The 11,082-nt window shown below is 36.9% G+C and overlaps 1 protein-coding gene across 1 annotated transcript in view; it reads left to right on the plus strand.

Annotated features, from left to right (window-relative positions):
- ANK3 (ankyrin 3, node of Ranvier (ankyrin G)) overlaps nucleotides 1-11,082 on the plus strand; it is a 272,063-nt gene that overhangs the window by 190,820 nt on the left and 70,161 nt on the right. The window contains exon 28 of the mRNA XM_011953463.1: nucleotides 1,527-1,701. Coding sequence (XP_011808853.1) covers nucleotides 1,527-1,701 — 175 coding nt within the window. The remainder of the gene's footprint in view (nucleotides 1-1,526; nucleotides 1,702-11,082) is intronic.

An 11,082-nucleotide genomic window follows, 5' to 3' on the forward strand; every position in this document is an offset into this window, starting at 1 on the left:
AAAATTGTTTTGTTTGGTTTTGCTTAAGCTGAAATGCACTGGTATTTGTTGTTTGTTCGCTTGTCTGTTTGATTGTTGTATTTGCCTTGGCAGTCTGCATGAAGAAACCTGTTAATGAAAAGCTATGCTTGGCTTTCACCTTGGTCAAAGACCCTTGTTCATACCTTCTCTCCAATATCATTGAACATCATACATAAAGCCACATTCCTTAAATATTTACAGAGACAGTATCTGACACATTAACCTGCAAAGATTGTATCTTGTTCTCAAAACTAAATACAATTTAATGTTTAATTATAAAGTGTAGTTAAAAACTCTTGTAAATACCTTAATCTTGAAATTATCAATACTGCTAAGAACACTTGATTTTGTTTCTACCTATTGAAGAATAAAGGCATTATAAAAATTATTTTTTAACCTTTAATTTGAATTCTGATTTTGCCAAAAGCAAAATGATCATATTTATCATCCCCGTTTTAAGCGAATGCTCTTCCAATAAATCGATATTCATGTTTTTATTTATGTTATTTGATCATTATAGATGATGATCCCTTTTTCTGCTCTTACTTATTTAAGTCTATATCTTCTGTTATCACATATATCTAAACACATAGGTTAAGAAGTGGGGCTCCATACAACCTCTGTAGGAGAATAATGATACTGTCTACTTAAATGTCATAAAATAAAGCTGCACAATCCAACTACATAAACTGTGTGTGATTGTGGTCTGCTTACTTCCATTCATCTCTTTTAGTATTTATCCTCTTTTAAAATGTAACAAAATTATTTCCCGTGGCTTGATTGGCTATGTTCAATTTGCAGCCATTCTTTTACATTCCTTTGCAAAAGGACACTGTCAGAAATTACTGTGTCGTTATATGACCATTGCAAACCAACAAGTACTTTTTCAGAAAGTGTAAGTATTCCTATGCAGGTTATATTAGAGCCAGGAATTGAAGCTACCTACTACCATTTCACAAATTGAAAAGCACAGGAACTCTCTTAACCGTATGGCCATGGAAGGCATGGAATCTGCCTGTTGGAGGAGTCGTTATCATATTGATTGTTTTCTTGCTAAGGAGAAAATATAGCAATCATCTTTCAAACTAGGAACTTTATAGAATTTTTTTTAAAGAAATGACTGTGTCCTTTTAAATCATTAGCATTTGTATAATATACCTACTGTGTCTTTTAAAAATGGACCAACTTTCTTATGGTCTACTTTAATAACTTTCCATTCTGATTCAAAATTCCTATTTATATGTACTGAAAAAGTTCTCCTGTTAAATCCTATGCCTAACATATGGTAGTCCTCCAAGAACTGTTTGTGAGTGAATGAATGATGGCATGTTATCAGGCTTCGAAAATATTCTTTAATTAGCAAATGATTCTGCAGCTTTGAAATCATTCCCAACCTTAGTGGCACCTCTGATTTTCAAATGAATACTGTTAATGAAACATTTTTTAAGTACGATACTCTAAATATATTTAATTTGATACCAAAATAATGTGGATTTTTTTTCCAGCCCTGTCATAGTGGAAATCCCTCACTTTGGGTCCATGAGAGGAAAAGAGAGAGAACTCATTGTTCTTCGAAGTGAAAATGGTGAAACTTGGAAGGAGCATCAGTTTGACAGCAAAAATGAAGATTTAACCGAGTTACTTAATGGCATGGATGAAGGTAATAATGATGGCTCCTTGGTTCCTTAAATGTCTGCAGGCAGACATTAAAGGAATGACTAGATTACGTAAAACGGGACTTGAATTTCACACATTTGTATTTTAAGCTAGGACCCAAGTTCTTCAGCTTTTTTTTTTTTTTTTTTTGGACAGAGTCTCGCTCTGTCGCCCGGGCGGGAGTGCAGTGGCGCAATCTCGGCTCACTGCAGGCTCTGCCTCCCGGGTTCACGCCATTCTCCTGCCTCGGCCTCCTGAGTAGCTGGGACTACAGGCGCCGGACACCACGCCCCGCTGAGTTTTTGTATTTTTAGTAGAGGCGAGGTTTCACCATATTAGCCGGGATGGTCTCCATCTCTTGACCTCGTGATCTGCCCGCCTCTGCCTCCCAAAGTGCTGGGATTACAAGTGTGAGCCACCACACCTGGCCAAGTTTTTCAGCTTTTATTGCTGTTTTCTATATCATAAGGCATGAAGTTCCATTTAATCTAACAAACTTTATTCTCCGTAATATAGAAGTGTAAGTATTTTGATGATTCCATCTTTAATCACATACATCAATCCTTCCAATACCAAAGAAAGTTTTCTAAGTCAAAAATGGGCAAAAAGAGGGTGAAATAATAACGGAAGGTATGCAAGGCATGCTGAGCATTTTGAAGAAAATATGTTCACATTTTCTTTTTGGAATTATTTCTGGACTCTTTCAGCTTTTTCAAGTTTCTCCCAGATAATTTCAGTATCCTTCATAAATTTTTAATTTCTCTTGGGCCGTAATTAGTTTCTAAAAAATGTTTCAGGGTAATTATTAGAGTTTGTGGTGTTTCAGTGTCTTATTCTTTGACTTAGTAAGACTGGTATGTCCGAGCATGTCACTTTTTCATACACAACGTCTTCAGGCTGTCTGACCCTAAGAACCAGAGCAGTTTTTCTTAGTGGACGTTGGGAATAGTCTGGTTTTGAGAATAGGTGTTGGATGCAGAGTTTTCCTTTAAAAATGTAAAAAAAAAAAAATTAGAGAACAGGCTCACCATAAAGTCTGATGCTGAAAGAAAAATATCAGAGCTAATTCTTCCTTTATACTCACTTCCTAATCACTCCAAATTAGGAATTATTTAAATAACAGCTTTATTAGAGATATAATTCGTATTCCATAAAATCCACTCTTTTTTAATTCACCGATTTTTGGAATGCACTCAGCAGAGCTCCGGTCGGTTTCAAGGTGTGAGCAAAGGAGCGAGATGAACTGTAGGGTACCTGAGGAATAACCTTGTGCAAATTTCTTGATCTCTGAGCCTCTGATTCTTCTGCAAAATGGAGATTACCTTCCTAACTTCCTGCGGTTATTGTTGAGAATAAATAGAATAAGTAGGTGAGGCACATATGAAATACAGTTCTTGTTATGTAGTAAGCCCTTGATAATTATGAGTTATTATCACCATGATATTTATTCTATAGAAAAAATTGTCATGCCAAAGGTTTAGGATAAGACACAATTACCACCAACCATGAATTTAAAGATGTCTTTACAGCAAGGTAGAGGGAAAATAGTAATTGTTGAATGTCTAGCATTCATGAGGCACTGATAAATACCTTCATATGTGAAAATTTAAAAAGAAAGGATAGCACTGCAAATCGGGTGGTTTTAATTACACCTTACTTATAAGGAAATTGAAGTTCAGAGATGTCAAGTAACATACCTAAGGTTATCCCGCTGAGTAGTAAGGCTGGGGTCCAAATCTAGGTCTACTTCTTTTCTTTATTTTATTTTATTTTATTTTTTTTGAGATGGAGTCTCACTCTGTCACCCAGGCTGGAGTGCAGTGGCACAATCTCGGCTCACTGCAGCCTCCGCCTCCTGGGTTCAAGCAGTTCTCCTGCCTCAGCCTAAACTAAGGCTCAGAAAGATTGAGTACTAAACTCAAACCTACACATGTAGGCTTGTTACACAGGTAAACTCATGTTGCCAGTGTTTATTATACAGATCATTCTTTCACCCAAGTTCTAGGCCTAGTACCTACTAGTTATTTTTTGTGATCCTCTCACTCCTCCCACCCTCTACCTTCAAGTAGGCCCCAGTGTCTGTTGTTCCCCTTTGTGTCCACAAGTTCTCATTTAGCTCCCACCTATAAGTGAGAATATGCAGTATTTGGTTTTCTGTTCCTGCATTAGTTTGCTAAGGATAATGGCCTGCAGCTCCATCCATGTTCCTGCAGAAGACAGGATCTCATTCTTTTTTATGGCTTCATGGTATTCCAAGGTATGAAGAAATGACGATATAATCTTCTGTCTTGGATTCTATGAGCTATTTTGGAAAAACTAGATAGCATTTCTTTGCCACATTTTTAAAGACCAGATAAACTTTGGTTCCATTTTAGACAATTCAGATGAAATGCAAATACTTCCAGGCTTAAAGAATCAAGCACTGGAGGCCACTAGAGCAAAAATGAGGATGGAATTTTCAAGGCACGGGTTTTCTTCATGTATTAAACTTAATAGTAATGAAGGAACCATTACACACATTTTATAACTGAAGCTCAGTTAATCAAATTGTATGCCAAACTCGAGCCCTTCTCGCCACTCTTTTCATATCCCCAACCACACTTCATTCTTGTCAGAACTTTCCTCTCTTCAAAAACAGACTGGCAACAATAAAACCCAAATCTGTCTTTTTAAAAAGACAACTTATCTTTTTCCTTGAAGGTGCAACTCTTCAAAGTTCTAGTTCACAGAGAAGCATAAGCATAGTTTAAGAGGTTTCATCTTTTTTATGTTCTTTTATCCTCTCTACTCTGTTCCTCTCCCATTTTGCTGCTGAATAACTGTTAATTAACAAGGTAAAAATACTTCCTGAATGAAAGCAGTGACCAGATCACTCAAGGTTTCCTTAAAAAAGAGAAATAGGCCAGGCGCGGTTGTTCAAGCCTATAATCCCAGCACTTAGGGAGGCCGAGGCAAGTGGATCACGAAGTCAAGAGATTGAGACCATCTTGGCCAACATGGTGAAACCCCATCTCTACTAAAAATACAAAAATTAGCTGAGTGTGGTGGTGTGTGCCTGTAGTCCCAGCTACTCGGGAGGCTGAAGCAGGAGAATCACTTGAACCCGGGAGGCAGAGGTTGCAGTGAGCCAAGATCATGCCACTGCACTCCAGCCTGGCAACAGCAAGACTCTGTCTCAGAAAAAAAAAGAGAAATAAATTGTCCTACCATTATTTAATATAACATACTAATTTCATAACAATTAAGCTTTATCTGTCATCTGTGGCAAGTGACCCTTGATAATGCCTGTCTCGTTATAAATGTCTATTTTTGTCAACCCCCTTCTCCATAGATGAATTCTATGTGCTACTTTATAACCAATCTATATGCTACTTTTATAACCAGTTCCGTTGTAGGTTCTTCTTTGAAAATCTTAAAACTCAAGTATTTAAAAATCATCTTAGCAAATATTCTGATCACTGATTTTTATTAACACAATTGTAAAGATCGGTTTATGTACCTATAGTGTGTTAAAATGTGTGAAGCCTTTCCATGTACGTAATCAAATTTAGCTGTTAGAATAACTCCTGGGAAGGATAATTTGCCCCATGTAATGTGGTGGTTGGGATCATGATTTATGGAAGTTACACAGACTAGACTTCTCATCTTGGCTCCACCACTTATTCGTTCTGTGACCGTAACCAAGCACTCAGTCTCTGAGCCTCGGTTTAAATGTGTAAAGGGAGGATGTCTAATAGTGAACGAATAGGGAATAGATGAGCTAATATATGTAAAGTTCCTAGCGTGATGCCTGACATATGAGAATCAATCAGTGTTTGGTCATAGTCACAGCTGCCATGTAAGTTGTGCAGGAGAGCAAATGGGGTCTGAAATCCTGCCCTTTTCACTTGTCAAGCCATCTGCCCTGACACTGGCCTGTAAGACATAGGGGTACTTTTTTCTAATTTGCTCAAAGCTGCTATCTAGTTGCCAAGCTGTGTACCTACAAGGTCGTGTACACCCCAAGTGGGCACCCTTTTCCAAATCGTACAAAGACACTACATCAGCTAGTGAAAGCCCTGGTCATGGTTGATTATGGTGACACACACTCAACATCACCACCACCCAGCTGGAAAACAGTAAATAGATTTAGTCTTCCAAAACCTGGACTTCTGTCTCCACACCTAGTTGTCTCTCTGCACTGCTCCTTTGCCTCTGTATGCTCTCAAATGAGTGATGCCTGTGAAAGTGCTTTGTGTAGAACAAAAGAGCCACATATACGTCAGCTAGTATTTAAATTTCCCATTACTAATGAAGGCACCTCTTAGTTTCTTTGTATGACACACAAAAAAAGGGTATATATTCAGGAAAAACAGTAGCTGCAAAATAAGGGGGAATTAAAAGTTACTCCTTATCACCAGCAAGCCCAGGGACTAAAACATCAGTGGTTTTGCTGATGAAGTAGGTGTGTTAGCAAAGATCTATTGAAGAGGCTAGAATCACACAAAGGACAGTTGGTCTGGGTGTGAAGGACCTGCCATCACCACTAAGGTATCATGCCACAGGAACAACTTTTCACTTTGGCAGCAGACATAGATCTTGTTCTAGTCTTTGTCAATTTTTGTTTTCTCAGCAGAGAGAAAGATGCTGCAAACAGAAAACAAACATTCATTCCCCCCACCAAATTATAATGCACTGAACTGAATTCACTTTTTAAGTTTAATGAAAACTTTAATTAAACTCACAAAGTTGAATTAAACATGTTCAAAATTACACCTCCAAAGTCAGACCCCAAAGGGTGTTTTGTAGTTTACAGTTATCTTGGATCTGGGAGCATTTTCTGGTAGAAGTCCTTCCTCCTGTAGAGGTCCTTAATTTACAAATCAAAAGCTCCAGAAATGTTCTAGTCCTGCCCTATCCCATACAGTAGCCACTAGCTCCATGGAGCAACAGAGCACTTGAAATAAAGCTAGTACAAATGGAAATATGCTGCAAATGTAAAATACACCAGATACATGAAGATGAGTACCCTTCTCCAAATACATATCTCATTATTAATTTTTACATTGGTTACACATTGAAATGGTAATATTTTGGGTATATTAATCTAAATAAAACGTGCCTATAATCCTAGTGACTCAGGAGGCTGAGGTGGGAGGATTGCTTGAGGCCAAGATTTCAGGAACTCAGCCTGGGCAACATAGACTTTATCTCTAAAAAAGAAATAAAAAATTAATTTCACCTGTTTATTTTTATTTTTTAGTGTGGCTATAGGAAATTTAAAATTACATACCCAGTTTACATTATATTTTTACTGGACAGTGCCTGTCTGGACAGTATGTATGCTTTGTTTTACATATCTATTTTGTTTTAACATAAAAATTGTTGCTACCTAAGTATTACACAGAAGGCTTTGAGTATGTGTGAATTATGCCATTATTTAAAAATCCCAATCACTATCTTGGAACAAAATGTTGCTGAAGTTCCCCCAAACAATTTTACAATGCTAGGAACATATTTTCTTGTCATTGCTGAACTTTCCAATGAGAGCAAATGAAGTTTTTAAGGTAATACATTTTAGATTGAATAATTACACTATTTTCTTGTAAACAAAAACGGGAAAGGGAAATTGATACTTGCTAAGTAACAGAAAATAAATTTTGTAAATGTACCATCTGACCACATAATATCTTAGAAACAGACTTCTCAGAAGTTGCCACTTGGGTTCATTTCAATATAATTTAATTGTTTTTGCTATGAGACCAATAGTAATCTTAAAATGTCAAGTCATTGTAGAAGCAGTTGAGCACTGGTAAGTGAAATATGTAGCTTTATGTTGTGCACAGCACCCTCTGCTGGAGAAATCTAGTAACAGTTTTGAAAAATTCCAAAGGAGAGAATAAAAATGGAATTCAACCAAATCAGGATAGTGGCTGGGGTGCAAAAAAAAAAAAAACATAGCAAAATACTGACTTTCAGCCTATTGCCATAAACTGACATTTTAAATCAATTGAATGATGTCCATCATGTTGTAAAGGGAAGGAAACTGTACCAGAACAGTCCCCCAAACTAGTATAGAAGTAAAAATTCTAGTATGAAAATTAGACCAAAGCAAATGAGCACTAATAAGGGCAAGTTTTTAATGCATTTGTATATATGGATTTGCCAGAAAATTACCTGTCTTTATGAAACATTAGTGGATCAAAATAATGACATCAGCCATCCTGCCCCCCACCCCCTATGTCAGGCACAGCAGAGCTTTTAGCCCTCTGAGGGCCGTGAGACATGAGCCTCTGCTACCTTTAGTGTTGATGTGAACAGAGAGACCAATGTGCCAGAAACTGCAGGTCTAAGCTTTTAGAGTTTAGTGTGTTCTGTATTCGCTGCTCATGCGAGGTTATTGATTCATGGTGTTTAAGACATTATTTATGATCCTGGATTTTGAAGATAGAATCATATTAATTGATTTTCCCCTTAGATGTAACAGTAATGGCTTAAACAATGGGGTGAAAAAAGTGACATATGGGGACTAATTGCCTGAAACCATGTTTTTATTTGCACAAATGGAAAAGTAAGCAAATGTAAGTCTCTTAATCTGCAGTCATGAAAGAAAACCTTAGCAGATTATTCCGATGTGGCCAGACATCCCCTACTTCTCTTCCTCCAGGAAGCCCTCCCTAAACCCCAGACTCAGATCAAACTGGTAAATACACCCACAGCACCATAACTGCAACTTTGAGCTTTGATATGGTGCACTGCAAAAGTCCAAGAGGGCAGAGACCAGCTCTGACTTGTTGACAGCCGTTATGTCCAGTGCATATAACAACTCTTGATACAGAGTTGTCACTTCACCATAGTCTGTTGAATGAATGAGAAAGAATGACTTGTGTCAGGCATATGCCCCCCTGTTGGTGACACTTTTTCTCAATAATCCAGTGACCCATACTGGATACAGAGAGAAAAACTTTCTGGAAGAGGAGAGGCTACACCAAATGGGGAGAGGAAGTCTGGGGCCTGGGGAAGGCTCTGGGGTAGGTTACAGTCATTCTACACACAGAGTACCAAGTAATCTTAAACGTCAACACTGAAGGTAGTGTTCAAAAAATAGTCACATTTCTCCCTGATTTTTAAAGTAGTATAAGCACATAATGATTAAAAATTAATCTTCTAAAAATAGCTTTAAAAATATATGATTGTCAGAAATTATATTAATAGACTGCTAAAACTGGAGGGAAAAGCAAGCAGGTATATCATTGTTTCCAGACATTCTGCATCATCAGCACTTATTACACTGTGCAAATCTAAACAACAAAGAGGGTCTCTACCCTGAATAAAGATGTGAAATAATGCTGACCCAAATAGATATAAAGCAGATGACAGAATTGAATAAGAATATGAGTTCAACACTAAAATTATAAAAGGTGCATGGAGCCTTTCATATTATCTTTGCCATGCCCCATGAATTTATAATTATTTTAAAATAAACATTTTTTTAAAAATTGAAAAGATCTGTATGACGTTTACTTCAAGGAAGAAGGATCAAGTTATATCATTTGAGGATTTTTCCCTGTAACATCTTAGGTGAGCTTATTATGAAAGTTGCATATTTTGGTGGAGCTGAACTTGAATTCCAAAGGGATAAATGCCTGTAGTTTTCTAAACTAGTTCAGTGAATATATTGCAAATACTATGTTGTCTACCTATTCTAAAACTAGAGTTGAATATTATAGATTTCTTTTTTATTTTCTTCATTTCTCCCAGCTTATCTGATATTCAATTTTCAGTAATTGGTGATTTTTTTAATGGAATGAAATGGAAATGAGAGCAATTCAGATTTATACTTTGTAGAGAATTATTTTAAAAATCTAAATTGTGTATTCCCTTAGATCTGCTACAGACTGGCTCTCTGGCTGCTCTCAAAAGCTGTGTGATCTTGAAAAGAATATATACCTTTTCTAAGTTGTCATATGAACAGAATTGTGCTGGGTGGTTTTCTATCATTTATTTTCATATCCATCCCAGAGGAAACTTCTCATCCTAATCACATAGATGAGGAGGAACATATAGCTCAGAGAAGTTCAGGCCCCTGCCTAAAGTCCAGGTGCACTGACTACAGAGCTAGATTTCAACCCTGTGCACCTGTCTACAGTGACTTTCCACAGATGCTATAACTTGCTTTTTGAAATCTAACATTCTAAAAATCCTTTATTTTTTCACCTCTCAGTATCAAACACCCCATTCTTAGAGGAACTGAGCAAAGCATGCACCTGACTAGAAATTAACCTTGATACAGAAATCATCCTTTGGGAAACCTTGAGGCCATTTGTATTCCTTCCATGGACTATTCACACCCCAACCTGACCAGGTCACAAATAGCCTTTGAAATCTAATTTTGAGTGAGGCAAAAACTAATCAAGATGGTTATTTGAAAGCATTAAGAGTAACCCATTTAGTCAGAACATGATTTCAGTCATGTTATTTATGCTTCATTGTATTATGGTCTCCACAACCATTTATATTTACAAAGCATTTTATGATTCTTATTGTTTGTAACAAAACCTCAGTCACAGAGAATGCTGTCCCACCTTTTATAAATAAACTGAGTTACAGAGTGCTTAAGAAATGTATCATTTATCTATGAGGCAAGAAGGCTATAGAACATTAGTGGCTCTGTAATCAGGCCTGCTGCTTAGATGGATCAATGAGAAGTCAGGTCACCTTTTCCACCAAGGCACTTGCAAATCTATTCATTAGTCATCCATTTATCAACCACCACTCATGTGTCAGACAGTCTGCAAAGACACTGTGTTAAAGAGTGGTTGAAGTCCATGTCTGTGTGACTTCATCTCTTCCCAACGCCCCTTTCCTAGACCTCGGTTCTAAGCTCTAAAACCGATGAGCTAAATCCATCTGGGCACGTCACTTAACCTCTCTGAACTTCAGACACCTATTTTACCAAAATGCTGTGTGGGCCAAATGATAATTGACCTGACACAAAATAGACCTTCAGTAAGTGTAAAGTTCAATCTTCCTCCTGGCCAAAACTGCCTGTTTCAGAACTCACTTCTCTTTTCCCTTTAATCCTCTTTTTGTATGTTAGTAAGTATTTTAAATAGATAGAGGAGAGAGGAATTTCAGGGTCTTTTCATAGTCTATGGCATTATGAATCACCCTGAAAGGTAAGAAGCTCTTACGTTTATGTTCTATTGTTTACCTTACAGCAACTTATGCCATTTTCTCCCTTAATTCGGTAGCTATGGAGTTACTTAGAATATCCTTTTAAAAAACAAAACCACATAAAAGTAATGAATATTTTTGCCAATAAGCTTCTCTTCTCATATTAAACCATTCTTATTTTTTATAGGGTCCTGTTGTCATGTTTTTAACAATTTGGGTTCTGAATTTTTTTTTTTTTTTTTTTTTTTT

This window comes from Colobus angolensis, unplaced genomic scaffold (assembly GCF_000951035.1).
Source record: "Colobus angolensis palliatus isolate OR3802 unplaced genomic scaffold, Cang.pa_1.0 Scaffold361, whole genome shotgun sequence".
NCBI lineage: Eukaryota > Metazoa > Chordata > Mammalia > Primates > Cercopithecidae > Colobus > Colobus angolensis.